The sequence below is a fragment of the Leuresthes tenuis genome, unplaced genomic scaffold (genome assembly GCF_036924035.1).
Source record: "Leuresthes tenuis unplaced genomic scaffold, fLeuTen1.0.hap1 SCAF_17, whole genome shotgun sequence".
Lineage (NCBI taxonomy): Eukaryota > Metazoa > Chordata > Actinopteri > Atheriniformes > Atherinopsidae > Leuresthes > Leuresthes tenuis.
In genome coordinates this window covers 7918413-7940995 of record NW_027325371.1, presented here as the reverse complement: position 1 = coordinate 7940995, position 22583 = coordinate 7918413, and the positions used below count along the sequence as shown (strand labels likewise).

At 39.2% G+C, this 22583-nt stretch overlaps 1 protein-coding gene across 1 annotated transcript in view; it reads left to right on the top strand.

Moving 5' to 3' along the window:
- Positions 1-22583, top strand: part of stat5a (signal transducer and activator of transcription 5a) — a 116874-nt gene that overhangs the window by 45347 nt on the left and 48944 nt on the right. Inside the window, 8 exon segments of the mRNA XM_072369564.1 lie at positions 24-166; positions 933-1088; positions 1240-1291; positions 1726-1836; positions 1965-2085; positions 2624-2859; positions 11227-11255; positions 11258-11562. Of these exon segments, the coding sequence (XP_072225665.1) occupies positions 24-166; positions 933-1088; positions 1240-1291; positions 1726-1836; positions 1965-2085; positions 2624-2859; positions 11227-11255; positions 11258-11562 (1153 nt within the window).

Sequence of the window (22583 nt, the reverse complement as noted above, 5' to 3'; positions counted from 1 at the left end):
CAATATGTATCTTCTCTTTGTAGAGCTATCTTGGGCTTTGTAAACAAGCAACAGGCTCAAGATATGCTGATGTCCAAACCCAACGGTACCTTCCTTCTGCGCTTCAGTGACTCGGAGATCGGTGGCATTACAATTGCATGGGTGGCAGAAAATCCTAATAAAGCAGGTACAGTGTGCAAAATGTTAAATTTGTGATCGTTTTCTGACTTTAGAAAAAGCGTGATTGAGGGCAGTGGAGACCGATCATAACAATTTAGGGCTTTCACAAACCTAAAGCTGCGTTCAGCTCATAGACCGCTGGCAAATCACCACACACGACTCAGAGGAATGTTAGCAGCCCCATCAACGCTTGATGAACTGAAATAGTTTGATCAGTTATAGTTCAGGGAGCGGCAGGACTCAAGTGGTTTTGTTTGTTTGTTGCATTTTGATGCAATTATTTGATCAATTAGCTTGTGTTAGTTGATGTTCTGGCAGCCTCTGTTGACTATAATTGATGTGGCTTAGCTAAAACAACTAATTTAATATTATTGAGAGACAGAGACAGTCTGTAACAATTTAGAATACTTGCCCTGCATAATGAACCTACAAAAAAAACCCAAAAGCTATGGGAAGCTCATTACCCTTTATGACGACTTATAGTAAGATAGATCTCACAGTACAACGTTTAAACTATTTCAGTGCTGTAATGTTTTTTTGTTGCAGTTTGTATTTAAGTATCTCTGGTTAACCTATTATAGCTGTATGACGTCCAAATAAATGCTAAATTTATTCTTGAACCACTGGATATGTAAATAAGCAAGTATTTCTAATGTGACTTTAAAAGCCAACGGTATGTCAGTGACAAGCCCTTTAACACCTGGAATGATAATCTTGAAAACAATTATCCCAAAACTGGTATTCTTGATCATGTGGGCGCTTTGTTTCTTTAGGTGAGAGGATGGTTTGGAACCTCATGCCCTACACAACCAAAGACTTCTCCATTCGCTCTCTGGCTGACCGAATTAGCGATCTAAATCACCTCCTGTTCCTCTACCCTGACAGACCTAAGGATGAGGTTTTCTCAAAATATTACACCCCACCACTCTGTAAGCAACCTTCTGTTTGCACAGGCTGCTATCACTTTCAGATTTTAATGGCAAAGCTACAAAGCCTTCATTTTGATGTGTCTGTAGCTGAATGAGTGCCACTCTGAGCTTTTAGTAATTCTGTACACCTGCATTTGTTTCTTGTTTAAAGCTAAAGCAGTGGACGGCTACGTAAAACCACAGATCAAACAGGTGGTGCCTGAGTAAGTACCAAGCTTTACGTCCAATTCTTCCCTTCTTCTCCTCTATTCCTGCTCTGTCTTTCTTTTGTTTCCTCTCTGCCATCCACACACCAGATTTTACTCTGAAGGAACATTTAGAGTTAATAACTAAATACTGGACCCTGAATCCAGATAAGCTATTAGTTACCTGTTTCAGTTGGAGGAGGCCAATTAAGGACGGCCAGGGTTCCTGCGTGAGCTTGTCTCCCACTCATCATTAGAGTTAGGCTTGTTAGTTAGCAAGCCACGCTGTCTGTCTTTCTCCTCGGTCGGTTCACCCGCAGTAGAGAGAATAGCTATAATGATGCAGGAAGGCCTGGGAAACACACTGAGGATTGTTGCTTAGGCAACAGCTCAACAAAGAGTAATTCTGCTGGCTTTTAACCTTACTTTTATATGTGTGTGTGTGTTTGTAGATTTGCAACAGCCAATCCAGACCCAACAAGTGGAAACCCAACATATATGGATCAAGGGGCCTCCCCGGCACCTGTCAATCACCCTCACGCCTATGGCATATATCCACCTATGTAAGTTGCTGTTTTTTGAACGTATGAACTGCTCAGTGTGAGTGTGTATCCACTCTGTGTGTGTTTTGATGTTGTTGTGCTGCCAGCTGGTTTAAGTGAGGGTGGTTCCTCTCTGTGTCCCGTGGCAGAAGTGACTCCATGTTGGATGCAGACGGAGACTTTGACCTAGATGACACCATGGATGTGGCGAGGCATGTGGAGGAGCTTCTCCGACGACCTGTAGAGAGTCAGTGGGGTGGCCAGCAGTCCTGACCCTGGACCTTTTGTCCTGCTTCATCACCAAACAAGTCCTGCCTCCCAAATTGCCCCACTCACATTGACATGGTTTAATTCCATTCATCTCTCATTTTTTTCATATTGCTATAATGTGAAATTGTTGATAATGGTTGTGATTTTTTTTTTCCTTTCTGCATGAGAGCAGGCATGTCAGTTATTTCTTATAGTTTGTGTCCATAAGTGTTTGTAAAACAGACTAGGTACAACGCAAAACCTACAATGTTACAGTATTGTGAAGCAGAGAAGACGAAGTATTGTTCATTCACATTGCACATGCATTTTGAATTGATTTTAAACTGATTGGGAAAAATATGCTACTGTATGTTATTATTTTCGGATTTTGATGTTTTTATTTTATATTTCTGCTTTGTAAATGTGTTATCATTATTTTGATGGTGACGTTGATCTAGCCCTCTGATGAAAAAGAAACTTTAATGAAGAAATTTGCTTTTGCTCTTAAGAACATAATCTGAGTCATTGCTTGTCAGTTATTCAAATGCATATACACTAACCTAAAGGCAGTGACTCTCTTTGCTCCCTGCAACTGACGGCACACACATCTGCACATGGTGCACGCTTAAGATTTATTTGTTTTGATTTGTTCACCAGCTGTAAAGGAGAGGAGTTTATGCACCTCCCTGCTCTCACAGGGCTATCTATCTTCTGTTTGTACACAGAAATGCAAATCTAAGCATTTACCCGCCGCTGCCTGCTTATCCTCTCAGGTCCCTCTGCTCCCCCTCATTGATGCTACCTCGCGTTATTCTACTTTAGTTGTTGTGTCTGCATCACCATCTTATCAGTAGGTACAGTCAGTATTTTGTTCTTGTAGTTTATGTGTAAAGAAGATCCCTTTCTTCACCAGCGTACTCTGCCAGCTGTTTTATGCTTGAAACCTCACACATGAAGAAGTCCAGATATATGAAGTGTCTTACATCTGATTGGTATGCTTGAATATTTGGCTGTGCTTCTTCTTTCTAACTTTACTGCCTCTCTGTACATTTCTTCTCGTGACTGCATAATGACTCTGTGGCAAAACAAGCATGTGCACGCTGCTGTCTGACAACACGACTGAGCAAACAGCTGAAGTTGCAAAGCAAAGATGCAAGCCTTGAATGCCAGCACAGTCTCATGAGCTGCTGCCACATTTAGAATTCCAGGATGTCAAGTTGTAATTTGTTTCTTTATCTGAACCAGTGACAAAAGTCATTGTGCGTCCCCCTTTTTCCCCTCACATATAAGATAATTGTTTGAAACAGTCTTGCACCTCAGGAATGAATTGTTTTGCATAACCAATGTGTAAGTAAAAACAAAACAAAAAAAAGATACGATCTATGTATACAGGATATAATATTTTTTTTATCTATCATAATTCTATTTTATTATTTTTCTTTGGCACTCCCCTAATGAATGTAATCACTTTGAATTACCTAGAGGATTTACAGAGAGAATTTGAGCAGAAGTCACATGTGTCCATATGTTGAAAAAGTATGAAGGGCAACTGGTAATCAGAAGATAATTTCTGATGTATTTAAATTTTTCCAACGTTACAATATTTGAAATAATCCCTTAGATCTCTTACCTAATTTTTTCTTTTGCTTTTCTATTTCCTTTGTAGAAATCTCAAGCCACATAGGTAGTTTTGTGATAGATCCTTCATTAGCATCCTTCTCGGCCTTTTTGAGCTTTGTTCCACTGTAGACCGTGTATTTTTCAATGATGTAGATGCCGCTGTGTGTTGTTTGATGTTTATACCATGTTTGTTGTTTGGGTTTCTCACTTGGAGGTTTTCCAAGGAACACAGCTGTTGAGTTGAAAAGAGTAAAATAAAGTTTTTTTTAAATAAATTTAACTCAATCTGGAGAAGTCTGAAAGACTTTTTTTTTTTAAACAAAAAATGCATTTATCCATTTACTGCCAGTGATGTAACTGATGATCTGCAAACTGATCAATTCAACAGTGTACAGAATAAAAGATTTGTGGGTAACAGAAAATGCCAGTATACAGAGTGGATTAAAAGCCTTGTTGAATAATGACTTATCTGAACTCTTTAACGCTTTAATTAAAGTGGCCTATTTTCTAGGAGAGTTACTCTACTTCGGTGGTGTGGTGGTTACCTCTGTCACCTCACAGCTGTGAGCAGTTACTGCTCCAAAACCTGGCTAAGCTTTTCTGAGAGGAGTTTTGCACGCTCTCCCCATGCACAACTGGCTTCTGTCAGGGTATTTCTGCCTTGTCCCACTGTGCAGAAATGTTGTTAGGTTGATTGGTGATTCTAATTGGTGATTAATGTATTGTAAACTGATTTACTTCATATAGATGAACTGGGTATTTTTGTTTAATGAATTATATCACTTTTCATATGTAGAAAATGCTATTTACAGAAAAGCTACAAAGATAAGTCACATGAAGATGTAAAAAATTCACGGGTCATTATCCCTGTGTGAAATGTTTTTATTCTTATTGTATGGATTTTAAACTGCATTGGCTCAAAGCTGGTGTGGCTTTCAATAGCTGGCCTCGACACAAGGTGTTTTTTTTACTGAAAAGGAATAGACCTTTATGTATGTCTTTCAAAAGAAAGAAAAGTAAAGAGACATTATCATAAGAATCACATGCCTTATTTGTTCAAATCAAGGACAGTAGGTAAAGAAAGCTGACAGGAAATATCAGGGAATTCATCACATTTAGTCTAGATAAGCTTGTTTCTGCCACCTGGTGGACGCTGGAATCATTGCATATACACGTGTGTGCGCGCACGTGCAAGTGCATGTATGCGTGTAGTTTAAATGCATAATTATGTGCCTCATGTCATGCCAAGGTAAGATAAGGAAATCTAATTTGCTTTTAATTCCATGAAAATGTGACCAGTTTCTCCTTGAACTGATATTCATAATCAGTTTTTGAAAGGTCAGGAATCCCCTGGCTGCTTCCACGAGAGTACAAATAATTCAGGTTTATTAGAATGTTCTGCGTTCCAGGCTTATCTTGATTACTTACACGTCATGTATATGCCACCATGTTAAAGGCTGAAAACATGCGTGTTATTTCATAGAATGAAGTGTGGACAGCTAGTTTGTTGGGTTTTGCTTGAATATAATCTGCATTTATTGTAAAAATGGCGTTACAGTAAGAATGCTTTCGTTTGTATGGGGAAAGATGGCAGCGTTATCAGATCTTGCAGCAGCAGAGGGTCTTTAAGATACAAAGGTCAAGAACAGGACAGGACAGTCAGGCTTGTTCCCCCTGTCTCCTTGTACTTTTCTATACCATCATAAGCTTAATTGGAAATCCTGCTCCGGTGGCGCCTTTGTTTTTTTTTTGGTCCTGGTAAATTATTATTAAAGTATTTTGTTCTTACAACAGCTGCCTGCTGGTTGACTCTGCTTTTATCATCTCCAACCATGGTAGTAAGAATCCTGTGGCCTGTGGCAATAGTTTATTTATTTATTTATATTTATTTATTATTCAATACAACGTCACATTGTACATATGTACAATACAATCATTTTCTCTTGAGACAGAATTGTTTCTTTGATATTCATTTGAGGATGTAAAGGTCCTGGTAGTTTAGCTATATTTCTGGACATTAAGTACATTAACTTTACACAGAATATAGTTGAGTAGCTGTTGCTGGAATCCAATAGTCAATCTCAGTTTCTTTGTTTTGCTTTAGTCTCAAAAAAGGCCAAGATAATCTTATTATATCATTAGATGTTACAGTCTAAGTCTCAGTCAGGCCCTGATAAAGGGAAGCTTTGTACTGTTGATGACCACATTGTGGAAATGTCTCTAATGTCTTTTTTCATTTTCTGTGCTTGGTTTTATTTCTCTTTTTGATAGTTTCTTTAAAGCACCTGCTTCAGTTCGACACTGGTTATTTATTGAGAGGACTTGTGTTGTTGTTCGTGAACTGCGTTATTTCAACATAGGAGACAAATTTTATTTTTATGATTTGGTCATTTAAGTCCAACATTGTTACTATGAAATACTAATGATTATCTAAATGTTATTACCGATTGGATTTCTTTAACAGTGCTTGGTAAGTCCTCTAATAATGGATTTTTGTCTTTGTTCTAGCTCATGAAAGTTACCACTAGATGTCAGTAAAGTCTAATAAAAAGACAGGACCGTGTATTAATGTTTTATTGACTTAGTAGGTTTTTTAAAAATTATCATTAATGAATTGCACTTGCATGTCAGTGACTTTTATGTCTTCCAGTGGTCACTTTAAATTTCCTGTAAAGGTTGGATCTTATTCTCTCTTTGCTGACTGTGGCTGATCTCCTTCCATCCTCGCTGATGCTTCCAGTTTTCTGTGCTTGGTACTTGTAGCTGTCAAGTAGCTCTCCTGTCCTGCCTTCTGTTAACTCCATTTCTTCAATCCTGAGCACCATCCTCTTGTTTGACACCTTTTGACTGTAACATTTTCACTTTTTTCAAGTGTGGGATCCTGGATAATTCAAGTTTTACTCTAATCCCATCTAAGATACAGACAAATTTACAAAATCTATGTAAAATTTGCATGATAAGCAAAAATGTTGGACTGAAAAATTGAGAAGTTCTTTAGAATCATGTTTACCAAGATTCCAGTTTGTGGGGGTATCCTTATCTAGATCATAGATTGTGCTTTTAACAAACAGTGAAAGAACAACACCCTATAAAAAGTTAATTTCGTTAATGGTTTCAGTTCCTTTTGGATTGATAATCACATGGGCAATCACCAGAAGAGTGTTGACACAACTGACGTAAACACACCCTCTGCTCCCGAGCAATGAGCAGCAGAAACTTTCTTCATAAATACCATTATTCAAATGTACAATTCACAGACTGCATGAATCTTGCTCTTGTGGTTTCGCTTCCTCAATATATTCTCCTGTACTTAGAAATGTCAGCTGTACCTGATGCTGTAAACGCTTGCAGAGAAATCAAGATGCCAGGGAACAAATTGAAAAATGCATGACTTTTAAACCAAATCACAGAGTTTGGTATTGAATCCTGAACAAATCAACAATGTCACCCACTCCTCTTTTATTTTTCATCTACATCATTTTCTCTTTTTGGCCAGCTACAGTAGGATCAGTATACTTGATGAGTAGACAGTTGCATTTTGATAGGCCATTGGAGAGACATTGTTGAGGCTTGAAGGTGGGAGATGGAAGATCCATTGGTCTGAACCTTACAACTACTGCAACAGGACGGGGTGATGCCTTACTGTATGCAGCCATGGCTGACATCCTGCCACAGGAAATTATAGCAAACCTCAATGGAAAAAAACAAGTGTTATTTCAAAATACCCTTTTATTCTTGCTGATGCAGCCTACTCTGTATTTCACTTTCTTTCTCACTCAGTGCTCTGTTTAAGATCATTTTATCCCCAGTCTAGAGAAAATGATATTTTTAAAATGTTGCTCTCCATCCACCAGTCCTGATCTGGTTGTTGAATGGAGTTTAATGCTTTCACTGACTAAAGAGAGACCATTCAGAGTACATATACTGTTTGTAGATAGATCAATCACCCCACCTAAAAAGGCTGACTGGTCACATCTTAAGAACTCAGGACTTTTGAGACTGGTCGTAAGAGGCCTTTTTACATTAAAGTGAGACAGCTGGGTTGAGTGAGGAGGCTTTTAAAAGCAGAAGTTTTGCTAAATTATTTCTGAGAATGCATAATTCATGACCCTGGGAGATCACAGAGGAAAGTAGAGGGAACAGTGAGTGAATGAGGAAAAGAAAGGGGTATGAATTCTCTCCAGGTTCCTCTTCCAAGAAAACATTGCCCTGGTATACTAACAAGCACTACAATATCACGTCTACTTTTCTGTCTATTTCTCTGTGATTTTGCGCGTTCGCTAACTTCAATCACGTCTTCTCTACCCTGAGTTTTTCTCCTGTCTGTCTTTGAGACAGAGCTGGACTCCAAAGTTCCTACGGGAACTTTTCTGTTCATCACATTCTCATCCACAGGGCTGAATGTAAATTGAAAGTTTGTATTTGTGCTCCAGTTAAAGGGATTTATCTCCACCAAGGTCTGTAAAAAAAAATCCACATAGAAATACCAGGATCCATGACCAAGAACCTTAACTTCTACAGACTGTTCTGCCCTCTGACAAAATGCACATGATGATTGCAAACAGTGCCAGCAGTCTCCTGAGTGTCTCACATGGCTGTGTCTTTTCCCTTGGTAGAACTTCCCCTTTGTGTGCAGCATTTATGTGATAACCACTGAAAAATAGAATAAAGTTTTCTGTTTTTTTTTTTTTAAAGATGACGCTTTTGTTCCATCTTGTCTAACTATATTTGAGAATGATGAACAATCCTCATGCTTTGTCGCTCATGACTTCTCTCAAAAAGACTAACTATGATTTGATTTGCCTTCTGGAGTAAAAAATTAGATTATATTAGTATACTGTTATACAGTTTACTGGTCATGTCATGTCTGATGATGTCAGCTGGCTTGACATTGAATGTTACACCCTGCGTTGTTGTGGTCTATTTTAGACTGATCTCAGAAACATGCCGCAGATACGTAGTTTTATGATATGGACTGTAAGAATGGGATGCCAAGTTTATCTGAAAAAATGGTCCTGTACCACAGCTTTCCAGTGTTCTTTGAAAGCAAATGTAAGGCATTGATAGCCACAGCATCACTTTTGCTGTTCCCTCCTGCTAACTGTCTTCAAATCAATAACTAAGAGGAGGGGGGTAAGGAGATGGAAGACCATCTTTGATGAGGGGTGATACTGTGAAATTATAGATTTGTGTAAACTCCTGTATTAGCACATTTGGAGGTTAAAGAAAACAAACAAACAAAAACATTTCGTCTTAACAAATTGATGCTTCAGAACAATATAAACATAAATCTAAATATTATTATTAGCATTATCATTATTATGTTATCTCTCCTGTTTTATGTGATGATATATTGTCCCATTTGAGTGTAACATGTCCCAGACACATTGTGCGCACAGAACTTGTGGTATTGTGAAGAACGCTTCTAACACATTCAATATACTGTTTGACACTTTGCTGCCTGGCAGGAGGTTCTGCAGCATCAGGACCTGCACTGCATAGTTGTGCTTGCAGATTTTTCTCCATGGTGTCATAACCTTTGAATACATCACTATCAAACGATCTACTCCCGAGCCCATATCACACAAATAATGGATAATGGCCACTCCAAACACAGATTCACCTCACACACATCGTAGAAAATGAGCATTAAAAAAATTTGAATTCAGTACGGAAACCAAGAGAGGCCTTGCCTGCAATTTATTTTGATGCTGTTATCTTGAGCTCACAAGTTGAATATTCTGTTATTTTGAGATAACAAAGATAGTTTTGCATATTAATTTATCTTTTTGTCTCTGGGGCCTGTTTTTACAGGGTGATTTCATATAGTCCCTTGAAGAAATGGGCTTTGGTTTTACTATGTTTAGCTCAAAAATGAGTGCTATGTGGTAACATCATTCATTATCGCTGCCATGACAGTTGGGGAGGATCTACAATATGAAGTCAAGACAGGCATGTTTAATTCTATTTGCTGCACTGAGTTTACTAAATGTTCGCACAGACAGTGGCATCTCGGGGCATAGATAAGAGTTTGACCATCTCAACTTTAGCCAGTGGCTTTTCTTCAGCCCTATCATCTCGAGAATACAAGCCTTGTCTTCTCAAAATTAATTTATCCATTATCATGACAAAAATAATCCTTGTTATCTTGAGATAGTGACATAATTAATCCGTACAATACAAGCTTTGTCATCTTGGGATAATGAGTTAATTAACTTGTGATCTTGCATATTATATAAAGAAAATCGTGGCCGCTCTCGACTTCTGTACATTCAGTACACAACCTGCACAATGTTCCTTTAACTCTGCACTGAGACTTTATTCTCAATTGAAAGATGAAACATTTGTGTTAAGTCAGCTCTCTATATTTACCTGCAAAGCACCCAACCACCTGGAAGAAACGGGGACAACCCTTTTCACTGATGTGTTGGTCCTCATCCAGTTGCTGAGCTGCAGCACTGACCTTCTCATGCAACTCTGAACAGCTGGAGCTACGGTTTAGCACAGCACTTCATGTTCTCTGTCACTGTTTCTCTGTCTTTTTTTTTCCTACCGGACTTGTCCTTTGCCTTGTTTTGACATATTTAATAGGAAGCAGCGTTTGAACAGATGTTTAATTACTTTTTACAGTTTTCCTTTCCAAGAGGGTACTTTGCTCTTTATAATATTCCAGATCATTTCAGGATGAGGACAATTCAAGTAATTGTATATAAGTATGATTAGAATTAGATAAAAAGACAAAGAGAAATTTAATTTACTATTTAAAAAAACAAACAAACCAGTCAATCACTATTAATTAGCACACTTGAGCTCCCTCTTGTGGAAAGCATGCAGCTGGTCAAAAGGTAGAGTAATGGACTGAGGTACAAGCTTTAAGGTATTCTACCCACAATGAATGCATATATTTAGTGTAATAACACTGTTGGGGCATAAGTGTGTAGAAAAACTGACAAATTCTTTGCCTGAACTCCCTGAAACAGTCGATGTCTGTGGTGAGTAAAGGGACTGCGCGCACACGCCTGAAGAATCAAACAGTGATTGCGCGCGCAGTAGCCTCCTTGATTTAATTCTAGTCTTCCCGCACGCGCCAGTATGGGCACGCGTTTTTGTGCTTTTTGCGATTGCGCTTTCGCGATCCGTCCCGCGGATGCACGTTAGAGGGGAAGCTCTCCTCAGTGCAAGCACTGCAAAAGTGTTCAGGGCGCGCTGCGGAGTCTACAGAAGCGGACGTGGTGAGTGAAACAGATTTTTGAGGACAAAGAGACGAAAGTGCAAGCTGACAAACAGAAACGACAGCAGAGAGCCCTGAGTCCAAGTCTATATTTCTAGTCAATCTGCGCTCACGCCCCCAGAGAGTTCAGCGCAGGGGATCGCGTGCTGGGTACACTGTCAGCTTGTTATTTCACTGGAACTGTTGAGTCTGATCAGCCCGGCTTCCCACGCTCCAGCGATGGACCAGCTTTGATCTGCTGAAGAACACGAGCTGCTCCGGACGTCAGCACATCATCCGCGCTTCAGAAAATGGGTTGTTTCTACATTGAGGGGCAGCGGGCTTTGCTCTAACAGCGGCGGATCATGGCAGGGGTACACGCTTCAGATGCAGTGTCAGGACATTTTTTGGAGGATGCCCTCAGCGCACCGCCAGCCCAGGGCGCGACCAACATAGCGGGGGTCACCGGCGATGCGGCAGCACTGCCTCCTACCGCTACCCGGACATACTTGGAGGTGTCGGCCGCTGCCCAAGGCTATGTAACTGAGGGAGTTTACACCAATGGACGGTACAGGGAACACAGTAGTCCAAGGATCGGGAGTGGCAGCCGTGATAATTCCGCGGAGAGAAGTCAGGGAGCAGGAAACCCACCTTGTGGTATAATGAAGGTTGGTGATAGAAGCCCTTATTCTCGCTGTCAATGATTCTCAAGGTGACACAATGGGAATTTGCTGGCAGTGGTACAACAGTAAGGGAAGCCGAATAAACAATGGCCTTTATAAATGTAGCTCATGTCCAGGGTGGTGGAGAGATGTCCAGTTTTAAAGAATTCCAGTGGATACCCCAGAAAAAAATATGAGAGTTAGACAGCTTTTAGTTCAGCAACTCTCTGTAGAAGTTTAGCACAAAGAGAAAATACCTGAATTTTGATGTCACTGTGAAATACGAGTGCGAGAAGCACGAGAACAGCTTCACTTGGGGAAATTCACATGATCCTGCTTGGTGTCAAACTCACATAAGCTTGTGGCCTAATGGTCTGGAAAAAATAACTATGTCAGAACTTAAATCTCATGCTTGCAGATGGTGAAAATGACCATGGCAGCAACTGTACACTGTAAATGTAGTTGTAATTTACACTTGATGAGGTAAACTGTGATCATATCTCAAGTTTAGAATGAGATAGTGCTCAAGCTGTAAAATAGTTTAGAATGGAAGTTGTTAATACATTTAGCATAAAGTTTTTTATGGTTGAGTTGCAGTACAAGTCATTTTTACCCACTCTAAACATAAAATGTGGTCTATGTTGAAACTTTCTCCAAATATAAACTTGATTACCCAGCCTGGAGCATGCTGTATTTCTCTTTTTAGCTCTGTCAGTAATGGATGGTGTGATTAAAATATTTTTAATGGCAGCCCAGCCCTAATTAGTGCTTTCATTACTGGAGGTTAATTAAATGGTCTTCTGCAAACCAGCATAGACCAGAATTTAAGTTTCCTCCTGATAATGTTAGGACATGTTATGATTTTACAACAGCAAAGATGCTGTGCAGTCTCTTAACAGACCTTCTCATCGGGTCCTTGGTGGAGATAGAAGTAATTGCGTAGGTGGGACACACTGGAGAGTTGCATTCTGTCATATTAGACCTAGCAACTGTGAAAAAATGAAAACCCCAACAGACAGACTAACACGTTATTATAACCAACGTTCAAATGCAGAATATAACAGCATTAAACCAGCACTCGATTGCTTTAATTTAGAATGAGTAGAATCCAAATTAAGATACGATTATTTTCTGCTGTCATTCTGAAGATCCTCCAATCAAAGTAAATATTTCTGTAAGAGAGGACTGTTGAATACCTTTTGTGTCAAATGCTCGAGGCAGTTCATTCTTCATAATGAGCAAGAAATGACGGGAAAGGTGGAAGATATTGTTTGTTCTAATTGTGATTAATGACAAATCTCCAGTGACTGCTGGAATTGGTCATTGTGATGTATTTTTGTTTCAGAAAAACATCAATCATAGTTTTTGAAATGACATGAAATGTCCATGCACAGCTTATTTTTTAACTCTAGTAGACTGATGAAAATACATTTTATATACAATTGAACTATACTGATACATAGTATACTCTATATATAGAGTATGTATTAGAAGGGCAAAAACTAGTGGTGATACTAGTGATGTTAGATTTTAGAATTTGAAAAGAGTTTTAATATTTTGATAAGATTAATGACACGTGTTTCGTGCACAGAGTAAGTATTTTGCATGGTCCTGTAAACATGATGGGAATTTTCACTTTTCTTTTCTCCAAACAAGTTCCTGACATGCACTCGAAAGGTTTGGCGAGTTGTCACTAACAGACGTTATGCTTAAACTACACTGTTAAACTGAGCACGTTCTGAAGAAGTTTCTTAATTCAGCCTCAGATGCTCCTCAGATGGCTGTTTTCAGTTAATTAGAACTAGTCCATTGCTCTACTCTATAGGCAAATGTTGCAGATTGCTTTGTGGTGATCCTACACATGCCTTATAGAGTGGGTTTGACCATTTAACATTGAAATATTGAAAGCACGCCAGTAAAACATTCTAGACACGGAGCCTGAATAAAGTGTCATGAAATTTTATTTTCTCCCCTTTGTCAGATGAGTCAAAGTTGGGTTTGCTTTGACTTAGCAGCTTGAAACAGGCAGTACTCATTTGACTCGACATGGTGCAAGCTCTTTCAAGCCGGGCATAGTGGCAAAATGCATCAGGCGCTTGTAGAAATGTTTCACTTAGAGCTTCAGTCACCCACTCATACTTGAACAGCACATTGCATGTGTGTTTGAGTGGAAGTTCAGAAGGTGAAGGGGCTTTGGGTCCATGGGAATAGCAACGCAAATGAGCAATTACAGTACAGCATTACCTCATTAACTTGGCCCTCAACATGCAGATCTTGGAAGAGAAGAGAAGAGTTTGTGTGTCTGTCCCTTAAGCCAGCACCCAGCTTTGTCCTCTTGTAATTTCCTCAGTGGGGTGACAGTGTCATGGTGGAGAGACTTCAAAGTGCCTAGAGGGGGAGTTTGTGATGTTATGTAACGCTGGACTTTGGACAGCTGCAAGTCTGGGTACACTCCTGGCTACAGAAAAGAGGGATTGGACGACTAAAAGAACTAGTGAAGGTGCAGTCAGCATCTTTAACAGTAATTTCAGGAAAAATCTTAATTAATTCCTAATTCCTAACAGAATACCATAAGCATTTATATATATATATATATATATATTTTTTTTTTTATTCACTCTCTTTTAGCTCTTGTGGATGTAGCAGCATTTCAAAAGGCAAACATTAAGATCTGAAAAAAAAGCAAAAAAAAGCATGTAGAAGTTGGGTTAAGGTTGTTCAGAGAAGGATAGACAAATATGGTGCAATGCAGGGGATGTCCACAGAATATAATGGTTAGAAAAAACTTCCAAACTTATTAGCTGTGTCTTTTTACTTGAGATAATCTCTCCTTCCATCTCTGTTTGTTTTGCTGTGTGAGCGAGAGAATATAAATTCATCCTCTCACCAGTGACCACATATAGACTAGGTTTGAGTCAAACTGATTCAATGGTCCTCTTATCAGTTTAAGAATGAAGTGGGTTGCTTAACGATGGGCTGTAATATACATACTAAAATCTAAAAGATAGATGGAATATTCCCATTTTGCTTTTCACAAATCTTTATACATTTATTTGTAGTTCAGCTAAATATATCTGTAGTTTAAAGGACAAATTCTGACACTGCCTTATATATTTTTCAGCAAATTCTTAGTTATATCCTCACAAGCAAAACCAATATGAATGCAGAGGTCCTGTTGTGTACATCTGTTTGTACACTAACATGTGCTTATGCATATGTACTCCTTTCACACCGTGTCTACCCAGATATATTGGTGGAATTGGTGTCCATATGATGAAACTTTGTCAAGCTCTCAAAAGTGTTTAAATGCACTTAAAGTGGAAATTGCACAGTAGTTATAGAGTTTAGAGAGACACATTTTAAGGTTTGTGTATGTTAAAGCTCCTCTGACATCTGTGAGTGGTTTCTTAAATTTCTGCCCTCAGGTAGACTACCTCTGCCTATAGCCACTGTTTCCCTAATGTAAGATTTGGCCGATCCTCTCAAGGACTTAGGACACCTCGGTGCAAGCTTGAATTAGTAAACCTGATTATATACACTACAGTGGAATAATGATAATGATGAGAATTGGAATAACAGCCTGTCTACACCATTCTGCTCACCTCACTGGCTTTACGGAAAATAGGAGCCAGGAACTGAATTGAAGGTGATGGGATATGGGTAGAGATAATTCAAGTTCTGGTAACATGCATGTCTGTTCTATGGAATTTCAAAGAGCATAAGTAATTCCCATGTCTCTCGCAGCAGCAAGCTGTGCTGAACGCTTGGATATTTTTGGAAAACAGAGAACTGCAGTGCGTAGAATAAGAGACAGCAGAAGATGTGAAGTGGTGATTACAGACGTCTGGGGCTGCTGAATCATCGCTCCCTCTCTTGGCTGGTTTTCTCAAAGCAGCAGTCTGGAAAACACAAACATCTCAAATAGACCTCTTTGTATCTGAGAGCACAGCGATGACAAAAACATGAGCAGTTTTTTAAAGTGTGAATGTTTTTTTCTTGAAAAGTGTAAAAAAAAAGGAGCTTTGGTTTCTCCCCATGTCAAGACCCAGCCAGAAGAAAGTGAGTGATTAACTTATCAGTGGACTGATTACGAGGCTATATTATGGATGGGGGATAACTCCCGTTCCTCCAGAATTGGAGGCAACGTTCTTAAGGTGCCTCCCAATCCTTCTCCTGGATTCCCTATGAACAGTCGCTTGATCTAGAGTTGCAATTATCCATGTGTCACATTGCCCCCTAGACAACCAAGAACAGTTGATGTGATTGAACACCACACAGGTGTGTTTGAGGTGATGTCTTGTCTTGATTATCCTTGAGGGATGTGTACAATAGTGATGACACTACAGCAAAGGCGGGCTGGCTGTGTTTTACTTTATTTGTCTGGATGACTGAGAGAAGTCTGCAGGTGAAATAATCCGGACAGGACATTAGTTTGGTCGGAGGACGTATTAGTCTTGCAGAATGGTCCTGGGCCTTCAAGTTAGCTGTTGTAAGGATGAGTGATATTCAGGTTTGTCAGGCTAGAAGTCTCCCAGGTTCATCTGTGCCAAAGAAAACGGGGGGTGAGGGATGAAAAGGACAGTGCTTCTGTAAGAACTGCTCCGCTTGGCTTTGCTCGTACTTGTTTTTACTGCCTTATGGTACTTCCTCTTGATCACATTTTTTTGTGCTCTCAATATGCAATGAGGCAAAGGTAGAATATAACTGTACACCAAGAACAGTGTGAGTGATGAAAGAGTTTGCAATCCTCTTAACAGTCAGCCAAAAATAAAGACTTTTTTAACATTTCTACTTCAGAGCAATTTAAGGTCAGTGTTATTCTCCAGCAATTGTTGATTATCAGCTGTTACATAACATTGTGAATTATTTTCCCCGCTGAGAGAAGGAAAACTAGGGGAAGGAGCACTTTTCTCTTGAGTTTCTTTCATTACACATCTTAATTAAACATAGAAGAGAACGATGGTAACAGGTAAGACCAGCGCCAGTATTCTTAACGGCCTTGCTTTATTTACTCAGACAGTCAATCTGTTAGGTTTGCTCTGCTGAAGGGGGAGAGCTCCGTCTTCATGCTCACACACTTTCATTCATCAGTTCCTCGTCGTTCTGCTCGGGGCGGTCTGGTGAACTTATCTTTGTGCCAGAGATCCTAACAGGGAGAGAAACATTAGTAGAGGGAACAGTTTGAACGATGACTTTGATAAGAAGGTATGTGTGAGTGTGCATAAATGTGTCCCTGTGAATGTGTGTGCTCATTTTCGGTTGTAGCAGCGCCTGTAAACGAAGTGCCAAACAGTGACGGTAAATAGTGAGTTTTGCAGAGTTCTTGAAAAATGCTGCATCAGTTGTAAATGTGACACTAAAACCTTTGTTACTGCTTCCTGAGGGAAAGCAGGGATATGAAAGAAAACTAATAAAGCAGAGATTTGCAGGAGGAAGGAAGTGATGCAACTTGTGACTGTTTGACCCTCTGAGTGGATCTGCACTACATCATGTCAGGGTTGGTGTTACACATCATAGATATTATTAGCCGTTAATGTTGTGTTGTGTAAGTTGTCTGAACTGTGTTGACTCTCATCGAAGAGCTGATGGGTGTTTCAGACTTTATTGCTGGGACTTAAAATTCTCCAGCAGGAAAAGAATGATTGATTTAATATTGAACCACGATAAGCTGTAATTTAAGTGAACGTGCATAGTGCTGCTTTATTTGTGATCGTATTTCACCACAGGTTTCTCCCATTGTCAAAACCCAGCCAGATGAAAAGAGTTGTTCACAGCTGTGAAAGCTGTTAGTTATGGGCTTGGTCTTTCATTCATATATGCTGAAAGCTGAATATCTCAGTGCTTGTTTTCTCTTCTGGTGCCAAAACTATTGTGTTTAAGCTGTTGATTACAGACAATATAATGAGATTACTGCACCCTGCAAGTTTGCAACTTCCAGTCATGCAAGTAAGACGGTGAGGTGTGTCTCACTATTGTTATGACACTTCCGTTGTAAATTAAAGTTTTTCTGTTTAAGGTTGAATCTTTGTTTTGGTTTTTAATATGCAAACTGCAAACAAACAAACTGAAATTGGAATTTTCTCTGTTGCTATTGTGCAGCTCCTTTCCCTTCATTTAGCTGGAAGTCAGGTGTTCTCCTCCAAGTAAGAAGCTTTATGTTGCTCATTTTCATAATCCACATTGATACCAAGAACATGGCTAATTAACATATTGTTACAAAATCACATTATTAAAGCTATTTCTCAACCTTATTTATACACACAATGTCTAATCCATTCTGATGGCTAAAGAGCTCAACTGTGTTTCACCACCAAGCTTTGCTAAGTTATGGTGGCGTCCTTTCCGGTGACATAAACCGTTACTGAGCTGAGGCTCACTGTGACACTCTCTATTGTGATGCCTGTCAGTCATCACCAGTGGGCAAATGCTTTGTCTTTTAGCTCAAACCTTTCACTGAATTTGACAATCCCGGACATGTTAACTAGTTCAGTATTCAAATATGTTCTGGTGTGCCTGTTTGGGGAGGAAAGATGTATGTATCGATGGTTGATGCTTGTTTATCTTTGGAATCGGTGCATTGTAAGAACTTTCTGAAAGTTTTACATTGTGCACAGCTCACACTGAAAAAGCCAGAGTGGGTTTTTTTCCTGCTAAACCCACATGTGAGCAGGTTTCTTTCTGAACTGTGCAGCTGTGGCACACGGCTGACATTGCTATGACGTTGTCACGAGTTTTCAATAACACGTCCTAGCCTTTGGGATTTATGGAGGGTGACTAAAGCAGCTCAGCAGTTTGGTTGTTCATGAACAACTGGGATCGTGTCAGTTGTTTTCTGAGCTACTCTGTACGCCCTCTTTCCACTGTCGTGATAACTACCGGCTTTGCCAGGGATTCACAGATGGTGCCATTTTTCATTGTGCTCTGGCACAGATGGCATAAGATGAGAAATGTTGGGCCCAAAGCACAGGAGCTGGTTGGGAATATGATTGGAACAAGATGTGGCACACACCATTGTTTGATTCAGTGGTTGATCACTTTTAACACTTTGAGTTTGTACCTTTGTGTCAGAATTTGCAGAAAATATTTGGGTAAAAAAAGAGACAATCATTTTGTGCCTCATTCATGATGTTTCATTTCACTGTTTTCTAAAATTCTCCCATGATTTACTGGTAGTTGCAGTGGCTGCCCACACATTAGAAGAAAAAAGAAGTGTTTTTATTGATGAGACATTCTTAAACTGCGACACCCCCACAAGCAGTGCAAGAAAGGTAGCCAAATTTGCCTCACATTTCTCCTATTTGACTGTCCTCCTCCACAAAAGACATAGTTTTTCACATTTTCTTAAGTTAAAGTTCATCCCAAGTCCCATGTTTCTGGGGCCATCTGTCTGGCTTGTTTTAAAGATCTTGGACTGCCTGTGTCTTCTGTCGCTGTGTCTTCTCTGATGTTGCCTGTGACCTGGTGTGTATTGCTCCAGGCTGTTTTTGTGTAGGTTACAGGGCAAGCACAGGCATGTGACTCAAGCATTCCACTGATCACACACATACACACTACACTAGCATATTCTATGTAGTTTTACCTGAAAGAGAGTAGATACGAAGATGCTGTTTCTCTTCTTGCAGGATTCACGAAATTACCTTTTATCTTTTGCATGTGTTTGTCTGAGTAGAGAAGCTTGATTTGTGTGTGTGTGTGTTTATCTTTTCTGTTCATGTTCTACACAGACTGTGTCTGAAATACATTTCTGCATTAGTGCAGTAATGGTAGATGTTACTGAAACAATCTGGGACCTGCAGGTCTTGGACTTGTTTTCATCCTGGCTTTCTACAGTATCTGCACTGCGCATCTGGTCTTCAGCTACTGAATACATCATGTATCTGTTTGTATATTTATGGTTTCTGTGAAAGTATACAGTGCTTGTGTGAAGGGGCCTGATAGGTCGTGGGCGTAAAGGATTTTATGTGTTCTTTAGGGTTGCATTTGTAGGGATACAGACTTTACAGTGTGAAATGTGAGGCTATGCAGTGAGGCTATGCAACGAGAGGGAAGGAGATCCCGAGACTAAAGAGGTTGAAATGTCTACATTTGATGAAGTCTAACTCTATAAAATAACCAGGTCTTTAAGAGAATTCCAATATAAAATTTAGTCTTCAATAAAGGAGTGAAGCAAAACATTAGATCACAAAAAAACAGTGTCATAAATTGGTAATGTAATAATAAACTCCAGCTTGAGTTCACTTTGAAATATCAATATAACACACCTACTGCTCCCTAACCATACATTTTTTGTATAAACAGTTTATTCTGGCTTGGTACAAAGCCAGCCTTGATTTCACCAACTTATGTTAATTTATCTTCCTGCATTTCTGCAACTCCAACAGAAGCTCTCAGCATGAGCAAATAACATTTTTCCACACAGCAGGAGGAAAAATTGATTCATGAAAGATTTGGTAGATGAAAGGACAGTGATAAAATGTCATGAAATGAACGGAATCCCTAAGGGTTTCCCACTTGACCCCTATTTTTCCATATTTTACTCTTATTTTCCTAAAACATACAATGATTTAGAATTTTTGATGGAATGCTGTAACATATGAAGGCCCCATCACACTGCCAATAACAGCAGCTTCGTCCAGTGCAGGATAAAATTGAACTTTGAGAAGGAACACTTAAGCACAATACTATCAATGTTGCTAATTGGCAGCCATCTTAAAAAGTCTATAAATACAGCATTCTCCCATCCATAATACAAAACGTTTGGTACCAGTACCTGCTCATAGTTGTGGTGTTAAGCAAAAACAATGTCAAAACTTTGACACTGAAGGCACCAAACAATTAATGATCATTCGGAGGCGACAGATTTAATTTTAAAACTGTAATGTACACCAAATTTGTTGTTAATGAGATGACACATGTTTAATCGACCTTTACTTATTTCTTAGTAGTGCCAAGATGTCCTTTTTATGTTGGTACCTCATTAATGCCATTGCATAATGTCCGATTCCAATTAGCCTGACCAAAGCAGGTCAGGCGGAGAAAGTGGGTGCAAAATCTCAGCAAAGAACGACCCAGTTGTCAAGAGCCTTAATAAGGTGTGTGAGAGAACTGCATGTTGCCATGAGCCTTTTTTAATGGAAGAGGGTAAGAGCCTTTTTACCAGTCTGCACCCAGGATCCAGTTTATTTGTGTGAATGATGGCAACAGAGGAATGAATGTAGGGATATGAATGAAGGTAACTCTGAGTGCATGATTGATTGTGTTAAAAGGTCAGACACTCATGCAACAGGGAGGTCGGTTGGGTACTCAGAGAGAATTAAGGTCAATGGGAAGCTCTGTTTGTGGACGGGTTGCGGGTGCAGAGCAGTGTGGGTTTACCGTTATCACATCTATGTTTTCAAGCATTTAGAAAGCCCTGTATGTTAAACACTAATTACTTTTCAGATAGATTTCAAATAAAAGTTTGGTTTCATGATTCTAAACTTCAATGACAAAAATCTACTGCTGCCTTCAATCGTTTCTATGGTAGTAAGCTCAGTTGTTTAAGTTTTCCTCAGTATTCAGATATTTTATTATATGAAAATAATTTCTAAGGATGGTTTTGATAAATCGTTGGAAGATTTTCCACTCATTTAAATATTGTAAGAAGACACAATTACAAGAATTTATAGTAAAAAAGATGACAACAATTAGCAGTTATCGTATTTTTGGACCATAAGGCGCACTTCAAATCCTTTAAATATACTAAAAATAAAATCTGTTGCGCCTAATGTATGAATTAATTATGGTTGTGCTTTCTGACCTAGAACCGATTTGATGTGGTACACAGCACTCAGAAATCTGTCAAAATGTTTTAGCACGGCCTTGGTAAGCTACGAAGCTGCACTGCTTGATGGATTGAGCATTACAGCCACCGTAGTCAGGAGCCTCGCAGATCGATCTGTACTTCAACAATAAGGTGTGTGCATTCATTCATTCATTTTCTATACCCGCTGCCCCAAAAATGGCTCCTGTTAAGAGACATGCTTACGAAGCAGCAAACTCAACGCTATCAGTCACGCAGTACAACAAGTGAGTTGAATAAAGTTTGACTTATCTGAGTTTTGTTTCATTTAATGCACCTTATAACCCGGTGCGCTTTATGTATGAAAATAGACCCGTTAGCAGTCAATCATTGATATGGCGGCTTATAACCCGGTGCGCTTTATAGCCCGAATAATACGATAATTGTAACAGTAAGAGGTTACATTGATTACTTTAAGCTAAGTCTCACTGATGGCTAACATTTCATTAATTTTTTTTAAGAACACTAGTAAATAGTTTATCTTAGTAGTGGTAATCTTATACACTTAACTTGTTGATTAGTTGGTTTGTGATGTTTTTAATCTAATTTCACTTAGAATGAAGGTGTATTCTGATTCTGTACTTTACTAAAAGTGCCAGTGCTATACAAAAAATAAGACATCATTTCAGTACATTTGAAATTATAGTTCCTGTATGTGATAGTAGCTCACCGGGGAAAGCCTCAGCCTCAAAACACATTGATGCCAATGTGGAATCTGTGTAAGTGAGAGTTCCCTTTGATTGGTAAATGTTAATTTACCAATCAAATGGTAAAATGACCAATTAAATTGGCAAATGTTAATTATAATCAATTCAGGTCACTTTAATTATATAGTGCCAGATTACAATTATTAAATATCTTGAGCCACTTCAAAGATACAATCCAATTCAAGCCATTTCCAATTCATTGTGATACAGCCATAATCCAATCAAATCCAAGTCATTAAATGCCAAATTAGTCCAATTCATACATACAAAGCCAATTAAAAAAAAGTAGCCTAGCTAAGGAAACCAACAGATTGCACAAAACTTCTATTCGATCGTGCAGGAGGCAACTGAAAAATGAAAAAAAACCTCCTTTTTAACACAAAGAAACATCTGGCAAAACCAGACTTATGAAGGACGGCCATCTACCTTGACCAGCTGGGTTTTGAGAGGACAGAAAAGAGGGGACAACAAACACCATG